This window comes from Cygnus olor, chromosome 7, assembly GCF_009769625.2.
Source record: "Cygnus olor isolate bCygOlo1 chromosome 7, bCygOlo1.pri.v2, whole genome shotgun sequence".
In the NCBI taxonomy this organism is placed as follows: Eukaryota; Metazoa; Chordata; class Aves; order Anseriformes; family Anatidae; genus Cygnus; species Cygnus olor.
The window spans coordinates 1,871,058-1,894,303 of NC_049175.1; the positions used below are offsets into that span (position 1 = coordinate 1,871,058).

At 35.8% G+C, this 23,246-nt stretch overlaps 1 protein-coding gene across 4 annotated transcripts in view; it reads left to right on the forward strand.

The window, feature by feature from the left end:
• LRMDA (leucine rich melanocyte differentiation associated) overlaps positions 1–23,246 on the forward strand; it is a 691,516-nt gene that overhangs the window by 28,083 nt on the left and 640,187 nt on the right. For all 4 annotated transcript variants that reach the window (XM_040564606.1, XM_040564605.1, XM_040564607.1 and 1 more), the window contains one exon: positions 695–795. In XM_040564606.1, the coding sequence (XP_040420540.1) occupies positions 695–795 (101 nt within the window). Of the gene's footprint in view, positions 1–694; positions 796–23,246 lie in introns of those variants that run through there.

The window sequence follows — 23,246 nt, forward strand, 5'->3', positions numbered from 1 at the left end:
AGGAGGAAACACATTGACAAGTATTTTGGGTATAACGAGGAGTATAACCTGAACATAGGTGTTCAGGACATAGGCCAGAGACCTTTAAGACTTACACCACTGTCCAAACAAAGCTGTATGCTTGATTTCTCAGATTTTGAGCAGCCTTCCTGCTCTGTCCCTAGCATACCTCTGAAAATAATAATCTCCCCAAGGACCAGCTGTGAGAATGGATTGATGGTACAATGCTTAGGTGTTTCTGGACCAAACTTTCTGAAGTGATCTCTAAGCGTTTTGCATACTGAGAGGCAATCTAGAAAGTCCTTTGGAAGTCTGCTGATCTTTCACAAATTTTTCTTTTAGGGTGTTCAGAAGGGTAATCCGAAGTAATGATAGATCAAAGTATTAATAGTGGAATGGAGTATGATATACTACTTAACGGAATAAATGCAATGTATTTGATCAAATAATTTTTATCTGAAATAAAATTCTGCTACGTTGTACGTAGGGCTATGCACGTGTTAAGTATTAAGCTGACTGTATTGATAGAAAAATGAGACTGATAGATTCTTTAGCAGTGAAACAGAAGAAGCTCAAAGCTGTAATGAATGTTTATTATACTGTGTGTCCTCATTGGATCAATGAGGCAGAATCTGGACAGGAAACTGTAAATAATCTACTTACGGAATGCTTCCTTTTTGCTTCTAATTCTCAGGTGTCCTACATTAGTCAAGACTGTGAAGAAATTCCAGAATTTTTGGGAAGAAAATACGGACATATGGCAAAAAGACTAGATCTTAGCTTCAACTTGTTGAGGTATGTTGTAATGTATAGATTTTTTTTTTAAGTGCAATTTGGGACACCAGCTCCAAAACCATAATATTTATTTGTTTTTCTCAAAATAGAAACATACATAGTTGTTGTCAAGTGGGTGATACTGTTTTATAGACAATGTTTGTCTCCTTTTCTTTTACTTTTGGAACACAAGCAACCAGGTGAGTGTAAATTTCTGGTGTTAATGCAAATGATGTCAGTGCGGAGCTTATGGTTAGTTCTCTGCTCAAAATGGAAAATAAACAACATTACCTGAAGAAGTGAAGAATGGGATCAAACATGAATTTTTCTTAAACAAAAAACAAGTAAACGTGTGCTTATTTCCTTTCCTTTTTTATTTGTAGATCTCTGGTTATTACTGTAAATGGTTTGTAATACTCTTTTCCCAGATGATGTGTTTTTATTATATGATTTTATTTCGTGCAGCTGTATAGTCAAGTGCTAAAGCTAAGTGCAGTTAGAGTTTATAAATAAATTCTAAATTATTTTAACATATGGATTGATTTTGGATTCTATAGTATTCCCATTAGTCATTACAGGAATTCTAAACAGTATCTATTTTCATTTAATCATTGTGTGAGAAGCCTGGTGAGGTTCAGCAGTGTGCCTTTCAGATTTGGAACTCTGTAGGTAAGTAAGGGAGAAAGGAGTGGCATGTAGTAATATATTTTAGAAAAAGTGTAGCTTTCTTAGCTTTCTTAACTTTTTCCTTTTATTTCATTAAGGGTAAGCCCAGAGTCTACTAGTGAAGAATGAGTCACATAAAAGTAATATGCTAGTGTCTTGTTCTAGGGAGAACAGTCACTGGTTTTTATTTTGTGTAACACAAATAAATGTTATCTTGAGCAACCGTAAACTCTGAAAGACTGATTCCTGTATGCAGGAGGTAGCACAGCAGAAGAGGCACTTAATCTGTGGATTGCCATTATCTTAAATTTATCTTATGTCTGGCTGATGACTGTGTACCTATGGAAATTGTGATTAGAGGAGAGAATTTTGGGGAAGAGGGGAGCTGGAATTGACATTTTTTCATTTTATTACAAAGATAATTCAAGTTCTGCATGTGTATTAAGATTTAACATGTCAACAAGACCACTCCTTCCTTTCTTTTCTGGAGGTACTATCTCTTGAAAAAAAAAGAACAGGGTTTGTTTCTTTCTTTCAGTGTATGATTTGAAGAACAGCTCCTCTGAGTTCATTTTATAAAGTAGCATATTAATGTTAAATGTAGATGTAATATACTATTACACTTGAAGTCAATTGCCTGTACTATGGAGCTTAATTGGTGATGTATTTCTCAAATCTGTTTTCATCCCTTCTTTCCTTCCCTATCCCCCAAAACACTGTTACTTAACCTACTTTTTGGGAGGGATGATTTGCCTTTATTGGGATACAGGGAGAAAAATGTGTTAAAATCTTTTGTGGGAAAAGGTAGAAAGGGCTAGTGTTTCAGATAGCTGCAATCAACTTTTGATGCAGGATAGGTTGCTTTTGTAAAAGACAAAACAAATTCAAAATTTGTTAAACTTGAAAGTATTTTAAGGACAGAAATCAGGTTTGGGGAAGGGAGGCCTGTTTTTTTTTTTTTAAAAAAAAAAAGCTTATTTTGGGGAAGCTCATATTAATGTGATATGGGCATTAATGTTTTCTTAAGATTAACTCTTAATAAGGAGGTTTACTTTCTACAACGAATTTCTGTCATCAAAGGCATAAGTTGATTGAAGAAGGCAGGCGATCATCACTCCTACCACATATGAAAATAATATTGTGCTTTGCTGGCATTAATATAATATGCTAATTGTAAGGCACTTAGCTAGTCATCCTTTGAGTAGACACATAATGTGTAGCAACTTTTGATGGCTGCCTTTGGATTGCTGTGCTATGGGAAGAAGGTGTATGGTAGTGGCTGTGAATTCTCAGTTTATTAGAATTTATTAGGTGGGAAGTTCAAGTAGTTCTAGAAATAAGCATATCAGCTGTTGTATTTGGACATAGTGCTTAGAGGCTAGAAAGAAGACAGGAAGTGGATTTGTTACCTGAGACACTTGTGGTAGTATTTTATTTCATGACTAAGGTATTTTAAATGAACTCCACTGGATGTAAGTTAAGTTGGGTCAGACGTGTAAGATTATCTGTAAGACTATCTTCAATTCCGGCTGAAGTCAGTGGTATTCTGTAAGCTTTTCATGTGTGTTTGATATTAATTTTTTTAAACTTGAATACCCCTTTAACAAAAAGAGGAACATACAGTGCTGGTTTTGAAGTGTTGATTAGCAGGATGCATGTGTCTCTTGAAGCTGTTGCTGATGGTATGTGTCTCTGAGGAGTGCCTCCTGCAAAACTCTCTGCTCAACATTCCCTGAACTCGGGCTGTAAAGTCTAGCTAGCAAATGAGGGGGTTTACAGGTTGTCTGTCTTGGGTAGGTACCAGATTACGTTCATGATTCTGCTACACTCTTCTTGGAGATGCAAATTAATCTGAGCTTGATAGAAGGGGAGTGAAAAAGTTCTTTGTAGTAAAGATGTTCATTTTCACTATAATGATTCATATTAGATTGGAGTATGTGTGCCTTTTTTGAAAGAAAAAGGCTATTTCAGTGGTCATTAATCTTTGAGAACTAGTATCTGAGTCAGAGAGATGCTAAAATGCTTACTAGTTACCTGTTCTCAGTGTCAGGAAATAACTACTTAACAAACTTTTCTGTGTTGTTTTTCATATAGGGTTTGTCCTACCCTCTGTAAGTATGGCTACTCCTGAGTGTATTTTGGGAAGGAACCATCCTCTTGTACCAGACAATGTATCTTGTAACATAAGTATTAATAGAAATTCTGACAATTTAACAATTAAATGATCGGTTTTAGAAATTGAGTGTAGAGGGACACTTTTTATTTTGTGGGCACCAGTATTTGTAGTCATGTTATTTAACATTGCTGTCATAGGTGTTGTTGTGTACAGAGAGAGATCCATTGTAGTAATGTGTTCAGCTTTTTGATCAGTTGGCAGCAGATGCTTCTTGCAAGACAGCAGTCTCCGTTCAGATCCAGAAGTCCTGTGCAGTTGTTGATTTGCAGTCTTTACTGTGCACACATGCATGCTTGTGCACTTAAGACTCTTATCAGAAATATTAATTTATAGTGCATGATACAGGTGTCACAAAACTTTCTTATGCAACCGATATGATGAATGTAATGTATAATGTTATACTTGATTCAACAATCACTTTAATGACTTACAGTGCTTTTTATACTGTGATAATCCAGGTAACTTGATTGCAAAAGTCAGGATAGAGCCAGGTAAGTTATTTTGCCATTTATGGCTTTTGACAAAAAAATGTGTTTTCAGAGGCTTGTCCAGGTATGCTGGAAAACGCGTAGGAGGATTGGCTAATACTGTATAGGGAAGTAGGAACAAATTAGTCAAACGTTCTATGCTTTATGACTTGTTTTACACTCAAACAACTTGTGCTAAATTTGTCACTTAATAACATATATATTTATTCAATAGATGCTGTTTTGTATTTCTGGAACACATTAACCTGCTGTTAAGAACAAAGCAAGGAGTTGCTTGTTTACCACCACCCACCCCCTGCCTCCTTTTTTTTTTTTTTTTTAGCTTGTTGAGCTGATACATATTTAGATAATGATTTTTTAAAAATTTAGGGATATCATCTAATTTATTATTGGTTGTGATGGCACTTCTTTTTTTTTTTTCTGCAATGAAGAGTAATCATCTGCATTCAGTGTTCTCATGTGTGGTGTTTTTCTTCTCAGATTTTTCCCATTTCTCTTTCTGTGTTACGTAAACACGTAAATGTGCACAAAAATGGAGAACTAAATTGGAGGGGGTAGGCTTGGTACTTTTGTATTGGCAAATTTATATGGAGAAAATTATATTATTCACCAATTTTTTCTGACCTTAGGGTTCTGTCCAGGTTCTTTCTTCCTCTTTATTAAATACAAATTAGGGCCTACATAGGCACTAAATTTTCTTTGTATCAGATGTGGTAAGGCTAATGACACTTGATTAAATACTCACAAATAGTTGCTCTTTAAAAGAATTTTTGTTTTTCTTATTTGCCTTTTTCTAAGAATTGGTCTCTGCCCTCGATTACCCTGGCTGATGCATGGATCCATCTCTCTCTCTCACTTCTGGCAGCCAAAACCAAGTGACCGTTACGTCTTACAATGGTTACTCATCTCCTCTCCTGACCAGAAGGGAAAGGAAGGATAGGAGAGGTGAATTGCAAAAGGGAACTTTCTGTGGGGAGGGTGGGGAAAAAGGAGGAGTAACAGTTGTGTATGAAGCACGAAAATTGGTGTGTATTTCAAAGCACGGTAGTTGTAATCAGCAAGATGTGGTACCACTGTATTCTCTATCCTGTTCACACCTCTGGCGGACCGAAATCCTTCAACTCCAGACCACTGCTATCCACTTGTGAATTATTTCTTCTTATGCTGTTTTCTTTACAGATTTTGTTTAAACAGTTTCTAATGTCGTCTATGTTTGGACTAATGGGGGGTCGTGAAGAAGATGGAGCCAAGCTCTTGTCAGAGGTGTACAGCAAAAGGAGGAGAGGCAGTCGTCACAGGGAATTTCCAACTACTTATAAGGAAAAACTTCACATTGAGAAAGGTTGAGTGGAAGAGGTGCACAGAGAGGCTGTGGTGCCCTCCACCCTGGGTGATATTCCAAGTGCAACTGGACAAAGCCCCAAGCAATCTGATCTAACTTTGAAGTTACCCTCCTTTGAGCAGGGGATTGGACTAAATGAGCTCTAGATGCCCATTCTGACCTAAATTGTGCTCTGATTCTGCAACCCTACTGGTGTGCTTGTTTGTAGTAAAATGGCCAGAGTTAGAGCAGCTGTTTTGAGTTGATATTGGTAATGATTTTCAGCTATTTTAGAAATGAACTATTTGTACTATGTATTTTAAATAAGGCATGTTTCAGCAGCAGAGATGTTTTGCTTTGAAAATCGAGTTCTGAGTCTTTCATAGTAACTATATATAATAGTCTTCACTGGTAATAGAGTACTGTAAAGGCCACTTTTTTTTTTCTATAATACGTGGAAAGCTATTTCCCAGTTCCCAGTTCATTATTTAATGAAAGAATGGAGTACAGGAAGGAAAAGTCACTGATGTACCAGTGTTAGTGTTGCTGGGAAGCTTTGCTGAAAAGGATTTCAAGGGTGAATGGAAAACTATTGTTGATCACTAGAAGTTAAAGATTTCATTGGAAAAAGGTAAATTATTATTGTTGGTGAAGGAAAGAAAGGAATAAGCATGTAAGTAAGGATGTAACGTAGTTAGGAAGGAGAGGCTTGGGTGAAATACAAAGACACATGTTGCTCTTTTGTGGCAAGAGAAAAAAAGTTATTCAAAGTTTCTTTTATTTGTTCTAGATAACTTTGTGCTAAATATCTCCCTTCACATTAAAGGCTAAGTGCACTCCAGTGCCTGAATAACAGATGTCAGTGTTATTGCAAAAATAGGTGTCGTGCTTTATAAATAACATCTACTGTTTCGTTCACTGAGAAGTCCACTTTTATTTGTGTGTTTTTAAACGTGAACTATTTTTCTTTTTCTTACAGAGATTTCTTCAGGCTCTAAACTGTGAAGTGGAAGGGAGAGTGAATCTTTTATCTTGGCCAATGAGGGAGGATTAATCCAATAATTGTGCTCAGGGAGATACAGATATCTCTTTCCTCTCTCTAGGGTGCAGATTATTTCTGCTAGGAGCATGAATAATTTGCACAGTGTGTGCTTGTGCATATTTCCACCATCCGATTAAGATGGTCTATGTATGAAAACATCCCCTTGAACTTTAATCCTAGTCTGGAATGTTCCTCCACGACTTTTGTGAGGCTGAGGCTTTGTAGTATCCTCTCTGTGGACTAGAGACTGTTTATTTCTATCTTCTGTCTACTGTTTTCTTGCCTGGGGAAATAGGCAAGTGGCAGCCTGAAACTGGGCTTCTGTTTTGCAAGGTGTGTTTTCCGTGCTGAGTTGAGTATGCGAAAGAGGCTTTTTTTTTTTTTTCTTGCCACCTTCCCAGTCTGTGCAGCAGTAAGGCACACAGCACAGGAAGATGAACAACAAAAGAGAGATGGAAATAAAAGCCAGAATTCAAAACAAAGCATGACATATTTTTAAAAGCCTTTAGACTGATCTCTATAGCATTTTAAAATGTTGAAGAAAATGCACTATTGTTAAAACTTTTTGATGGTTTTATTTATAAGGTAGAAAAATATTTTCACCATAATTGGGTAACTCTTAATCGTAGCAATTGCATATTTATCAGTGTGAGGGGCTGTTATTAATGTAGCTGTCATGCACAAACACATTTCTGCATTAAATCCATTTAGTATGTGCATTATTCGGTCTAGAATGTCACCAGGACATCAAAGCCCCCTTAGGCATAAGAGCACAGTGCCCTGCTGTGGCTGCAGAAAGGGCTTGATCAATAAATGTAACATGTTAATGCAGAGCAAATAGAATAAAAGATTTCTTTGACAAGACATGAAAAATCACCTTGTGGCAGCTGGCATGGTGATGCCATTTCAGCGGAGACACTAGCAAAGTTGATCTGACAAGTAAAGAGGAGAGATGATGGTTATAAGGTGCTTTTGTTTCAAACTTCTTTCTTGACCTGTCAGGTTTTGAAGGAGCCTGAATGGCCCTTTTTTGTCATGTGAAAATTGTAGTCTTAGGCAGTTATGAAGCAGTTATCTCTTCTCAAATTGTGAATGCTGCTGTTTAATTGATTCACTTAGCATTTGAAACTGTCACGCATTAATAATTGCTAAATCCCGTAGATACTGCTCCAGTGTGTCATGCTTAAATGTGTAGTTATCAGAAAATTAATATCCTTAATGAACCGATGCTTTCAAACTAGCATTGCATGAAATCTCTTTTGCCCTTTCATTTGTTGAAGGTATATCAGCCAGTTTTCAGAGCAACCCCTCCTGACATTGGTGTGGTTTTATTTATTTATTTTTTTGATGCCCGACAAATACCAGCTTTGCTTTGGGTACATAGTGTGCTCAATGACAATAAATATAGTAATTATGCTAGAGTTAGTAATTAACATAATTATAGTCAATTACGACAAATACAGTGCAGAGCTAAATAAATGAGGGTGAGAAATTAGCAAGCTAATTGATTTACCTTACTTGCTGCTGCTTCTTGCAACTAGCAGTTGCGGATTTTCTGCAAGGAGAAAGTGTATTGTTTACAAATAGCTGATTGTGTTTTGAAATGATTCTGTCTTATGGCTCTCACTTCAGTTTCTTTTATACTGAGGTGAAGAGGATTGAAATATGGGGTAGTGGTTAAAAGGAAAAAGGAGCTGCTGTTCTGTTCTCACTGAATGCTCTGAAGGAAAATGTATGTACTTTAATTTTAGATAATTCTTAGAGTATTGAGGGGAAAAAAAGGCTGTTTTTCTTCACAAGAAAAATACATTGCTACAGAAGTTTTTGCCATGTATTTTAATCTGCTTAAATGTGGCCTGAATTATCTAAGAGACATCAATATCTTTTTGTTTGTTTATTTTCTTATTGACATTAGAGAGGTCTGCACAGCACTGGACAGCTAAAGAAAAAATTGAAATTGTTCAAGTAGTCCAAGTGTGTTGAAACAATATGCTCTTGTTCAGCCATCAGTTTCAATAATTTAGAACCATCAGACCAGTATAGATGCATAGTATCATAACGTTTGTGCACATTATAATTGCCTGTTTTGTTTCAAGATGATTTATAGTATGTTGTCTGAAATAAGAGTATTGGAGCTATGCAGTTAATCTGTTTCACTCCTTTTTTTTTCTTTTCTTTCAAGCATGACCACATTTTACTATAAGGAAAGAGAATTAATATGTTTAGGTACTGAAGATTTTGTATTTTTTTTTTTAAACTGGGATTTTTTTCTTAGTGCAAGGAAACAGGGTGTGGTTTACAAATGTGCATGAATTCTGTACTCGATCTAGTTTATTGTTTCAAGGTAAGTGGAATTGTATCTAGACACGTCAATGAAGAGAGAGCATTTGCTGCAGCTAAGCAATCTGAAATATATGATTTCTTGATAGTTTTGCTACTGAGGTAATGTAGCAAAATCTAATGAGTAGGTTTGTAGTTCAAGAGGTGGATACTTAAAGTTTGCCTATTAGGGGTGTCCTACCGTAAAGCATATGATGCGCTATATTTTGAGTAATATTGAAATGTTAGGAATGTCAGAAAATGGATGTACACTAGCACTCTTTAGAATCAATCAATTTGAAAATCAATTTGCTAAATGGAATATTTATATACAAGGAGTCATTTAAATTATTTAAAATTTATAGACGTAGTCTTTCAGATGAAGTCTTACATGTTTATTAATCTGTATGGACTACATGATGCGTAATTATCTTTCTATTAAAATAATTATGAAATAGTTGTATCCTACTGGACGAACTGAGACAAATGTGATGATGTGTTTACTTTATATGTGAGTAAAACCTTAGGAGTTGTATAAGATAAAGTTTTATAGGTGCAAAAATGTAAGGAGATTATTACCAGTAGCAAAAAAGATTTTATATTTCAAATAGTATTTCTGTTTTGGGTAGCTGATCAAAGTATAATAATAAAAGCTAAATACACTCCTTACTCTCTCTTCCTCTCCTTTACCCTCACGCCATGCCTTCCCCTTTTGAAAAGTAACATTTCAACAGGAACCAGATGTGATCTGGGTAATGTGTAAGGAAAACTTTTTTTAGCATTTGAAAACTTTGAATAATAATAAAAAATACTATTAAGATTTACTTTGTCTCTCATGCAGTAGCTGTGCCTGTGTTCTGTTACTTTGTCAGCTTTAAATGTAAGTATGGAATATTTGCCGTTTCAGAATATTTTCTGTGTATGCTTTTCTGGCTTGTATATTTTCCTGCTGTGTCTTTTTTGTTGTCCTTGTTTTTTTGTTGACATGAAGGGGATAAGTGAACGAACCAATTTTTAAAATATCAAGTTCGTGGCTTGTGGTATGTGTTTAAATACCTGAGTTTGATTTTCATACACTGTGCATCGGATGTAAGGTTTTTTGTTTTGTTTTGTTTTGATGGATAAGTTAGTTTTCCAGTCTTGCTGATATGTAGAGGCAAACTTAGATTATAAATTGTTTTATTTCAATTTTGTACTGGTGGTTTTTATCTTCTGTCGTCCCAACAGCCTCTCTTTGTGTCCATTGATCCTTGCTTGACTTTTTATGGCCACATAGTCACTTACAGACTGTGAAAACACTGTAGTATATATACCTCTGACCCCCAGTGCTGGCCATTATCCATTGATTTACTATATCTGACAGATCAGAACATAAGATGGTATTCTGTTCTGCTTTTCTCAAGAAGGCTAAACGTTGTGGAAAGAGTTGTCCTGAGAATATATCACGTGGCAGAATTGGGCAAAAGCTTGTTGCTTGAACCTTTGGGGGGTGTCAGCGTGTGTTCATATTGTGTAGTAGAGAATTCTTGGGAGGGACTACTGGAGCTTTTAAAACTGGTAAAAATATTAAACATACTGCACAATTCAGTGTTAAGTAAAATAAAACTGTGAGCTTGAACTGTTACATCTTTAAATGTAGCTAGTGAATGCTAATGTGGTGGGTGTTGTTTTCTTGGTGACATCCATCTCCATGGGGCTGTTGCAATCATGAGAAAAGATGAAATCTGTACTACTTGATAAAGGTGAGTAATGAAGTCCTTGTACTTGAACTAAAAAGGGGGTGTCATATTAGGCACCCATTGACTCAAAGTTGTTCATAAAGCTTTTTGACTGTAACACAGCATTCCCAGTGAACTGATGTTGATATCATATAACTTTCTTCGAATTTGAATGAGTGGGGAGTGAACTGCTTTCTCTTGGTCTAGTTTTCTTCATGAAATCGAAGTGGGTTTTTGGAATGATGTTGGAGGCTAAATCCGCATGTTCTGTGCTTACTCTGGAAACCTGGAGGGCTTAATGCACTGGAACAGTCATTTCATCTCCTCTTGTGAGAACTGTAACCAATCTTTAACAAAAAAGTTTGTTTTTTGTCAGGAATCTGATATAGGACTGAGAAAAAATCAGTCAATGGAAAACTACTGTAATATATAGAAAAATGTTGGCATTTGGACAAGAAATAATTTGATGCACTTGTTTTAGTTTTCAAATAATATTTGTTGATAGAGAGCAGGTAATGGTTTGGTGACTTTTGACTTTTGGTGACTGTGGATTTTGAGACTGGGAACTACTCCTTTCTTACATAGTATTGGGAGTTAAAGAAAAGGGCATATAAAGAGCATGTTATAGGTGAAATAATCAGGTGGAGCATTCTTATTTTCTGACTTTCCTAATCTCTCTTACTCTAAAACAGTATTTCCTCATGACTGCTGTTGTGAAACAAGAGCCAAGGACTGCAGAAATAACTGTTATCTGAGGACAAGGAGCTTGACTGAAAGGAAGAACCTGCATTTACTCTGAAGCTACTGTCTCTGTCTTTTCCTCTCTGTTTTGCTGGAAAGGTATCTTCTGTTGTCTTTAATGCAATACACGAGATTCCCAGTGTCTAATTGCAGATGTAAAGAACTTGATTAGTTTTGCTAACCATTACTGAGTTAGAAAGGCATCTGTCCCCCAGTATTCAACAAGCCTGCTGAGTGATAATGTTACAAGAAGTTGGTTGGCATTTGGCACAAAAATCTGTCTGATGCTTCCGTTTATGTATTGCTTGTTTCCTGTATGTTATCTTGTGTGGTTTGTGCCATTTTTGAGGTCTTTCATTTTACATGAATCATCTTTACATAAATTATCTTGGAGTTGATTTTTCAGTTTAAAAAGACAAACCGCAAACCCTTAGCTAGTGGAAGTGTGAAGAATGAGTATCATAGAAGTGCAAAAGGGCCATGCATTTTACTCAGGGTAAGGAGCAAGTATGTCAAACTAGACATGTTAAACAATAATTATACTGTCTTTAAGGTCATAGTTAATGTAGTGTTACAGCTCAGTTCCAGGCTTTTACTATGAACTGAAGCTGGCAGTCATGTGAAGTTTTGTGATTTTTATTATTTATTATTGTTGTTTTTTATTGTCTTTCTCCTTGATCATGCTTACTTCGAGTGAGTTGCTTACTGGAGAGTTGGAAGATCTGTTGACTGTCATTTTCTTTCTTTACAGTTTGTTCTCCATTTTTATCTTCATTTGTCCATTGAGTCCATAAATGGAAGCTGTGAATATGCTTCATAATATGGTCATTAGCTTGTTCCGTTTTAAACCACTCATTGCTCACGTTTGTAAGAACTTTTGCTTTGTTGAAAGAATATAGAGATCACTTTTAAAAGAACATAAATCAGAGATGCAAAATATCTAATGTTGGATAATAATTTATAACCTATCCAAAACTCAGGGGAGTTGATAATGTCTTGATCATTGGACTGAACTGCGGAATAAATCTTCTTCAAGTGCTGAAGTCTCCAGTGTCTTCTCTTGTGCAGCTGGTATTTAAGCTGTACTGGTAGGTGGTAGTACTTGAATGTGTGCACACCTCCATTTTTTTTTTCCATTGAAAGCATGAGGGATGCTGTCATCAGAAGTAGTTTACTGGCATTATATACACATACGCACACGTGCGAAACAGTATCTTCTATATAACGTCTTTACAATGCTTTTATATATAATACATGTATATTATATTTTGTCTTTAATACATAAAAAATTGGGGGTGATAATTAGTATTTGATCTACTTAGATTTAGCACTTGAAATAAGGCTTTGTCAGCGATAACATTTTTGTACTTAAGATAGAAAAAATGTATTTAAGTTTGCTAACAGAAAAAGATGCAAAACATCAAAGGTGGGTGATGGGAGAGGGAACTGACTGGAGAGAATTAGAATAAAATGGAAGCAATCTCGGTGAAAAAGTACTTAAGTGACTCAAGAAATTACAAATACCTGTTTCCCCTGTGATTTCTTTATCCAAATCTGCCTATGTTCTTGTGGTGTTTTATTTTTAAACTCCCTCCTCCCTTCTCCTCTCCCTTCTCCATAAACTTTCAGAAGTATTTAATATTGGTCTTGGCATCAGCTCTGAATGAGGCTGATAGGAGGAAAGCTACATCAGCATGGTGTTTTTATTCCAGTGGTTACTGACTTATATCTCTTAGTATGGACTGTTTGGCATAGGTACAAACTCACAGTATTTGGACTTGGTAAGAGTCAGGCTCTTGGTCTGTCAATATTGTTATACTGAAGACTAGAGTGAGAATATTTGTCTTATTACTTGTCAACTCCAAACTATTTTTTTGGGGGTGAATGTGAATTTGGGGTGTGTGTGAATGCTCAGTCCTTAATTTCTGAATTTCTTAATTTCTGAATTTGCATTAAGCACTAGTCTTTAGTGCTTGCTTTGCTGAATGTTAAAAGATGTGGCTTATGTTTAGTTAAAATGTACTTAATGATACTAAAAATAAGGTTCATATTTTATAAGCCAACTCTGCTTTTGCCATTTGGCTGTTGGGCTAACGGGTGCTGTTAGTTCCTTGTGAATACATCCTATGAAAAGACTTCAGTGCTCAATGTTTTTAAATTACTTTCAGAAATGTGAGCTGCCTTTCCCTTAGAATACTAATCTGTGTGGGAATAAAAATGTTGTTTTTGCAGAGTTACATTGTTTAAAGGTAAGGAATGTGGTATTGAGATACACTTGCAGTGATAAGAAGATTTAGCAGGCGACCTTGTAAAATGCAGAGAACCAGACTCCTTAGAACAATTAGGTGAAAATCACGGTGTCAAGTCAGATAAGTGAAGAAACATTACCACTTCAAAGAGTAAGAAAGTCAAAAGAAATTTGAAATTTAACAGGCCGGCAACTGAAGGCCATGTATTGTCTGTGAAGCATTGGATAGGTTGTGAACCTGGATTACCCAGTCAATGGCGAAACAGGGGAGGGTCCTGGTCATCGAGAAATAAAGTATATAAACCGTACTGTGTGACTAGTAGGTGCGCTCCTGCTTGTGGGATGCCCGCCATTGCAATTGCGAATAAATTACTACTTCACCGAGATCCTCGTCTGAGCCTAAGTTATTGGCTACAGAGTGTTTCTCACATCTGTGATCAGACATGCTAACAGGGAACTCATTTTATGAATTTTACAGAAAAGCTAGATGTTACCTACATTTAATAATTTCTTCAATCAAATTTTCCAACCAGTGCTTTAAAGAGCAAAGATAGCATGTGTATTCTTTGTAAGGGAAGCGTGTACTTGTGGTCACTTAAACTACTTCTTTAGTTATTAGTTTAGATATTTACTCATTGTTAGTATTTTTTCCTTTTTGCAAGATTTCAAGACCAGTATATTTTTAGTTATTTGGAAGCATCCAATTACCTACTTAGAGCAACAGAGCAAATTTTTATGACCAAGATATGGCTAGAGGGGTGAAATTTTATTTTGGTGACAGTGTTCTGAAGTTTTTTTCGTTTATTTTTGGTTATACGCTAAATACTAGGTATTTTATACTCAACAGCAGAAATGCATCTCTTAAAGTACATGGTGATCATATAGCAAAATTGTCCTCAAACCATTTACATGTGAAGGATCCAAGACCTGCTGCAGTGTCAAGGCCATGTGGCCGCATCAGCACTGCATGAGGATGCTGTGCTTTAGGCTCCTAGGACTTACAAGACCTTTTTGCTGGAGAGAAAGGATGAAAACTTGACCTAGTTACGTAAGTGATAAAATGTACTGATTATTTTAAAGCACTTAAAGGCTGAGGGGAGAGTTATTCTGGAAGTGCCAGGGATTAACAGTATAATGAATATTCAGAAAACTCTGGTTCCAATACAGTTACATTAAGATAATTTGACAGTCCAGTGTCTGGATGGTAAAATTACAGCTGCTCAAGGATCTGAACGCTTTCTTTTTCTACCTATTAACTTGCATTTAATACACTCTCTATCTTGTACAGCGAAGTACTTTGGAATAGCACAGAAACAGTCATGTGTGAAGGTGATTAAGTTGGAATGGCTTTAGGAAAAAACATGTTCAAATAGTACGTTTTCTAAGAAATGGGAACTACCCAACTGAGAGACTGTGTGTCTGTCCAGTTTACTTCTTTCCCTCCATCTTTTCCTTCGTTTCTCCCTCTCCTCTTCAACTCCGTTTATCAGGAGAAGGCTGCTGAAGGTGCTGTAGACTTGCTGCATTTTATTGCTGTCTGGGAGATTTGGGTGCAGGTACAACAAGATGTTATTGCTTCCCTTGAAATACACTATTTTCTTCACAATTTTGCTCATATCGGGAGCCAGGCATTAACTAGCAGAGCTGTTCCTGTGGGTAGCACTGGTTGCGGTTCTACCAGGTACACAATTACTAAATTGTCTCCAGCCTAAGTGGGTAATGTGAGAGGGTAGTTTGGTTTCTTTTACTGTTAATTCTTTGTTTTCCTTTAAATGACAGACCATTTGTTGATATGACTTACTACCACTAATAGTAGGGTTTTTAAAATGTGGACGTATCTGTAATGAGAATCTATGTCAACCCATTTAATGCAGACCACTACTTTGCTTCTGAATGACAGACTCTGGTCACTGGAACCACAGGTATTTTGAAACAAGAGCTTCACCTGCACTTAAATGACTGACCAACAGAAGTTTCAAAAGTTAAACTGGGGACAAATGCATTGCTCTGGATTCTTTTTGGCCATCATTTATCTCACTTTCTACTAACTGGTAAATGAAGGCAGAGCAGACATGTGCCTGTATTGAGCTAAATGTAATGGGCAAGTACTTCTTTGTGTGTTACGGTACAGTAGACAATGATCATGGTTAGTCTAGCCCTAGTGTTTAAAGCCAAAGTAAAAGGGTGAAGTCAGCTTTAAGGTACCATTCTGCACTTTATTTTCATTGTGCCTTTTCTGTGTAGACAGACATGCAATGGAAGTAATTAAGACTGTGGGAGGAAAGAGTAGAACTAGAAACCTTTCAGGATAGCTGGTAATGATCAAGTTGGTACTTGTATTTACAGCATAGCCTATTATTATTTAACTTGGAACGAATAAATAATTCCTGTGTTGTGCTAGATGCATGTTACTAGTGGCCAGAATCGTGTCAGAATTGGTCAGTAAGCTTCGCTGTATACACAGAAGCATCGAGTGTTGTGGGTTCTATACCTCTTGTTTGATGTACCATGAAGTCATAATTTAAATCAGAATTCCTAAATGATTTCTTGACTGCAGATTTCCACACAAGACTCATTCTTGAGTGAAAATTCTTATAGTCTATTCTCAACCTTTTTTTTCCCTAGTAAAAACGCACAAGAAAGTCTGCAACAAAAAAGATATGTAGGTATGGACTTACATTAAGGGCTCATCTGTAAGTTCCTAAAACCAAACAATACCTGAACTTACTCTGTTCAGATGTTTCCTTTCCCTAGTGGTCGTTTGCTGAACACAAGTGAGATCCTTGAAGTTTGTTTATATCCAGTTGAATAGAACTAACCTAATTCATGTTGTAGTGAATTCACATTGCTGTGTGTATGTAGAAAGCTAGGTGTTCCTCATTTCTATCCTGTGCAGGTATATTTTTCTGCGATGTTTTTAAATCTGTTTTGTGCTACAGAGTCTTTTATTTATTTATATTAATGCTTTCATGTCTCGTTAAATGGTCATTGAACAGAGACAGTGAATTGATGTTAAAATCTTCTCACTGATGATTTCAGCTAAGCCAACCACTAGTCTATTAAAAATAAACAACAACAAAAAGCTTTTTACTCACTGTCTAGCTAACAGAGTGTGTAAGAGTAGAGAGCTTTGACCCTAGAAGGCTTTGAGTGATAGACTCTTTTCAGATTCTTGTGTAAATCATACTAAGGCCCAATGTGTAAATTTGACAGTAGTTCTCTGCATTTGACATCGTAACTTAAAGCTTTTATGTTATTTAAATATACTAAAATGCACCCTGAATGAAACTGCAGGTGCTGCTACACTTCTATTAGAGAACAGTAATACTTGCCTTAGAAAAACTCTGAGGCAGGTGAAAGAGTTAAGCAAAGCAGCCAGAAACCATTTTCAGCTTTTACTTTGCAGATACAACCTTTTAAGCATACCTACATTTACCTGCAATGGCAATCGTTTTGCATTTTAATGACAAATCAAGTACGCTAACTTGCATTTGAAACGAAAGTGCCTTAAATGTCTCTGGCTGTCAGAATGAGATGTTAGGAGCTTGATGAAAAGAGAACAAAGAAGACAAAGTATGAAGCCTAGATACAGTGCAAAATGAAATAAAACCTTGTATGGCCTGTCAGGGGTGTCAGTTGATATTCCTATCTAAAGCACATTATAGTATTACTTTGCAGCTCATAGCTTACTCATCTGTCTTTTTTAATTCATCACATTCTAGCCCACATCTTTTAAGTCCCATGTGTCAACAATGGAAGAAATCTGTTAATTGACAAATGAGTGTCACAAATGTGAATTGGTGCCTTTACATCAGAGGCAGGTAGTCTCTGTTGTTTTTTGTCGGCTCTATTATTGGCATAAGCCAGTGTAAGACATCTGTCTTTGCCAGAATGAGAGATGACAGCCAAAGAAGGGCTGTCATTGTTTTAGTGCATGTTCATTCTGCTGAGATACTGTATAAAGATAAAATGTCAGTTAAAAGAATATGAAAAACTATCGGGAGGAAGTCCTTAAATTACTTGGGAAGGGGATCTGGGAATTGGTGCCAGAATTGAAATCCGAACATTCCGGTTTGCATCTATCACATCAATTTAAAAATAATACTTTCTGAGTAACTGGGTCAGTTTATAAGGCATTAAGGAAAACGTTAGGCTGTGTTGGCATAATTAGCTCGTAAGATGGAGGGAAAAAACATACCTCCACAGAATATGAGTTTATTTATTACAAGTTCATTTTTCAGACATGTATAGAACTGTCTCAATAAAAATATGCGTTGTAGCATCTCTGGCGTTGATTTGCATCTGTTTTGAAACATTGAAATTGCTCCTTTCCAATAAATTTTTCTGTTATATTTCTATTTTAGATTGATGAATAACATAATGAAATAAAAAGCATAGCCAGCTATGAGTTGATGACACAATTAATAGGAAGAAAATTATTAACAGAGTTCTGGGGTGTCTAGAGGGTGTAAACTATACAAAAGTTACTCCCAAATCACTAAATCCCTTTATTGCAGTAAATGACTTTTTAATATTGGATAGTGAAAAAGAGGAAAATGCTTTAATGGAGGAGGTGGAAAGGGGAATAGAATAAAAATGTCATAAAAGGCCACCATTATCCTTTTTATTTTGGGTCAAAAGTAATGAGAAGGATAGATGAACGTTAATTCATCAACTTGAAAAACAATACACTATAGGTGCTATGAGATGCTCTACTCCTTCCAAAATGACCTGCGACTTGGGGTTCTGAGTGGCCGTGTATGAGCATTTGGGTTTTTGAGGACTGTGACAGAACCCAGGGAAGGACTAAATCTTGAACTATAGTGAGATTGGATATGTTCAAGTTTCAGGATGTTGCTAAACAATAATTTGTTAAAAGTCTTAATTTTAGAATTACTTGTTTTTACATTTTAGAGCCATTGGTCTGGTAGATTGTAGAAATTCTCAATTTTCATACCTATGTGATATAGGATAACTTTGTAGGATTTGTCTTTATTTCTTTTCTTTTTTTTTTTTTTAGGAACTTGCTTCCAGCAAATATTTGAGCAGTAGAAAAAATGTCTAATTGATGTTTTTCCCTCCCCACTATCAAATATGGAGCTCTCTAATTTTGTTTGTCTTTGGTAACTATGTTTATCTCCAAGGAGCCTCCAAGCTGTTTTACTGCAGTCTGTGGTTAATGTTGATTGCAGTTTTTGTTACTGGTCTCAAGAATTGAAATAAAATTAAATACTTCTAATGGGTGCTAGTAATTTTATGGGTCTTTGGTGTCTAAAGCCAAGAATGACTAGCATAAAGCTTCCTTTCATTTTAACATGTTGGATAGAAATACTGTGGCTTTGTAAGGAGATCTTTCTTTAAAAATTAAGAGGGAAGGTGGTTTGTGTCTTTAAAAACCCACTTTAGAAAAAAAAAATTCAAGTCCTTTAGAATTCATGTTGCTAGAGGTCATTTTAAAAGAATACAACGGATGAAACTTACAGAGTGTTTGTTGTTTGTATACAAAGGCTTACATGCCTTAATTGAACAACTTTTTATTAGTGGAAGCCTTGTTTTTCTGTTTCCAACCTTAATTGGTTCTAACTAATTAATGCTTATTAAAGGTTCTAACTAATTAATTTCTAATGCTTAAATTTCCAGTCAAAAGCCATGCAGTTGGTGGCATTACGTGAAATGCCAGGCATATCTTCTCAGGCATGTTTTTTAGCAATGTTTTCTCATGTTCAGTTTCCTTTGAGAATTGGAAAGGTAACACTCGCCATTTTACAGAGGGCGCAACTGAGAGGTGAGGAAGCCTTGTTGATTAACTGTAGAAGCCAAGTGTAATTTTCAGCCCTTCATACCAACTTGCATAAACCACTTCCACATGTTATCAGGAGTGATGGGTGACACCTGTCCACCCACTGTTTCTGTAGTGCTCCTGGAAGTAGTTTATTTTCATGTGCTACATAGCTACACTTTATATTACTTGATAGCAGGTATATCAGCAAGGCTGATGATCCATCTGAGACTGAAGAGAAGGTTAGGATTTGAATTCATTGTAGACATGGAGGTACATTTTTTTGCCTTCGGGCGGATTGTTTTTTACTCATGTTTGTTCCCTCCTAGCTGAATGTTATATAATTATAAAAACCAAAAACACACGAAAAGAAGCACAGTAACAAAAACAGTGTGGACTGAGACTGTTGGTGGATTTTCTTTATTTTTTAGTTAGGAAAGAAATATATGTTCAGTAAGGATAACTAGGAAGAACAGATGTCATTTCTATAAGATAAGTGAATGAATTCATTGTGAAAATTCATGTGTGGGAAATACAATTGTAGAGAGATAGGATATTATACTGTCCAATGCCTCGTGCCTACTGCAAAATGCCAGGTAAAGCCTACAGAAAAAAATCAGCTTTTAGAATTCAGCTATGGAAGTGTGCGCTTGTATGACAGTATTGTCACTGCTACATTAACTCTAGAAAGGGAAGATACTAGAATTTAAATATAAAAATGTCGTACATGTGTGTGTGCATACCCCCTTGGCGATTTCCGCCTTCCCAACTGCCAGCTGTCATACAGAATCTGAAACAGACAAAAATTTATTGGGTAGTATTTAGAAACATGTCAGTGGTAACGACTAGATCTCTGATTTCAATTATCACCTACTAAATTTAGGCTAATGTAATGCATTTGTAGACCTGTTGAATGCACTTGACATCATGTTTAAAATATTTGAAACTGCACTGTTTTTTAATATCATATGTTGACCCCTTTTTTTCCTACACACATCTGGTGCGTGGCAGCAGGCATCCCATGTGACCCATAAAAACTTCAGTTATACTAGTTTGAGTGTTTTTTTTTTTTTCTTCAGATAATATTTCAGCTAAGGACAAGAAAGTCTGAGGTTACAATACAAAAATTTGCTTAATGAAATACAATACTACTCTAATATCTGTAATTCACCTTTTTTTCACCCTTTGCAATCAGTATGTAAACAACGTTTTAATTTTTGCTTCTGTTGTTTAGCATTAACTTTTCATTGAAAGTCTTTGGGATTTAGGCACCTTTGTCAGTTGTGTACTCTTAAAACTATTTTAATAGCAAATTACCTATAGTCATTATTATTCTGTAGAATGATTGGGTCATTCTTAAGGTGGAAGCCACGATTTTGTACTCTCTTGTTAAATTAGTGGAGATTAAAGTCTGGACTCAAATTACACTGAGTTCTGCTTTACTTGCTCTGTGAATGTTTTTTGTGCTATTATTTTAGGTTTTTGAGGGGGGATCTTTTAATTCTTTTTATTTATTTTTTCCAAGCATTGGGATACTTTGTTGTAGTGCTGCAGAATAGTTTTGTATCTTCCAATCTCTTACTCTCTTACTCCTTCCCTACCCAACATTCTTACACATACTCATTAAATCTATCTGCTGATGTTTGCAACTCTGAGCTTGCCTTCTAACTGTTGGGATAATAACCTTTGAAGGTATTTGTTTGGTAGTACAGAAGTGTTTGAATGCTCACTGTTTTTGTGAAAATATTCCAAGCTTCTAATGTTACATTTGCATCTGTGTGCAAACAATGTAAGAAACAATATAGTCTTCAAATATGTTTAGAATACTTTAAATAAGATCATTGTCCACATCTTGATAGCTGCATAGACGAGCAAGGGAATTTTGGAGGAATAAATATCCTTCTTGTTTAAAGCAAGTCCCCAGATTGCTTATACTAATTTTGCTTTGTTTTAGTTTCTCATCTTGGAATCTATTTTTCCGTAGTAATCTTCTGTGATTGTTAGCAGTTTTTTTCTTCCTGCATAGTACTCGCAGACATCCTTTAACTGTTTTATCCTTACGGATCTCAAAAATATTTTAAACTGAAGTGATCCAAAAATTCTGAGCACCTTACCTGTTTCCGAAATATAAGGCAGAATAACAGAAACGTTTGAAAAGGGTATTGGAAACGTGCCTTCTGGAAGAGAAAACAAATCTTGAAGATGAAATTTCAATAAAGTTGAATATAGCTCTTCTGGAGAAATGGGTAAGGACATCTTACTGACTGTTCATCACTTTCAGAATTGTTAAAATTGTCTTGAATGGCAAGTTTCAGGAAAAATTTCCTGTGACCCTTTTTTTCAGGGATTTTATTTATTTTTGGTGTGGAAAGTGTCTATGATTCCTTAGGAATCCCCCAAACCATGCATGGACGCACATGGCATTCAATAATTGCAAAAGATGTAAATAGCAGCTTCATGGTGTGAGCAGCAATGTTTCTTATCCTGATTTAATCTTGTCTAGTAGAAGTCTAAAACTCATCATTGATCACAAGTCACAGAATATTTCTACAGAACTTTATTTTACCAAGCCTGTATTAGGCTGTATTTATTGTTCTTTCATAGATATATTTTCTCTCAATGGAAGATCGCTTTCAAATGAGCCCTGTGTGTTTTTTTAAACTCTCTTTGGATGTTAGACCGATGATATCTAAGGCCTGAGAAGCCTTCAAAATCAAAATTTCAATCATAAAAAAAAGAACAAACTAAAGTTTAAATAGTTTGCAGAACTTGCTTTGCTCTGTTACGTATATTTTTTTAATAGATTGGAACTTGTAGATAAATGGATTTTGTTCTAACCATGAGTTCTGTCAGGCTTTGTCCCTACCAGAATGCAGAGATTTTGGAAGAGTGCAGGGTGGGTATTTAATTTGTCTATTTTGATATGTTGTAATGATGGTATGTTGGCTTGTAAATATAGGGAACTCTTCTGCTGCTCCATTTTGCTAACCTTTCTGATTGCTCTGTTTTCAGTCATTCTCAAATCACTCCTGTGCTGCCTGACTGCGACCTTGCATGACCCAGTTTGGGACAGTTTTGCTGGCTTCCTCTTTATTCCCACAAATTGTTCTAATCTTTGTGACTGCAGAAATGTTTCCTCTTTTTCAGGTGTCATCTCTCACTTGATATCATGGTACCTGCCAACTGTATGTTTCTACAGCACCTAAATGTACCTTCGGCTTTTCTTTAAATCAATAGGACAGTTAACCGCTTTCAATACATCGTTGTAGAACTTGTTCTCAAATATGCAAGTTTATTGCAAATCCTTTGAACGTGGTGCATCTGCTGTCCACTTGATATGTCAGAAGAATTCATGTTGAGGAAAAGTATATGCATACTTGAAGAGTGGAGAGGGATGAAAATTAGTATGTTGCTGTTCTCTCCTTGTTACAGCTGATAGGTCTAATACAAAAAGAAGTGCATGCTACAGTCATGAACTCTAAAATAACAAGGCTCAGGAGTTTTTATGTTGCATAAGCGGACAAGTGAAGTGTATTTTATGTTCCTGTAGAGCAGAAAAGTAAATACTGTGATATTTACTATAGTTTCTCTGTGTTGATAAGCCCTATCAGTAATAAAAGTCTCAAAGTTAATTAAACTTAATCTTTATGTTAAAAGCACTTTCCTATTTTCTTGTTACTTCTCAAAAATGCTTCATCAACCATCGTAGTCTGTAAAGTGTCTTCCATGCATTAATCAGAGGCTGCTGTGGGGAACTTCAATCAGAATAAAAACCAGTTTATATGTTGTAAAGAAATAATTAGTTGGCTAAGAAGAAGCAAAAAACATTTCATCCTTTCGTTTCATGAAAGCCAAAAAGGGACAAAAACAGAGAATAGGGAATGCTCATCTGTGTTATTAATATGTGGCTTACTTTCAATTCATGACTTCTGTCACACAGTGACATCCTTCTAATCAATGGTCTGAATGTCTTT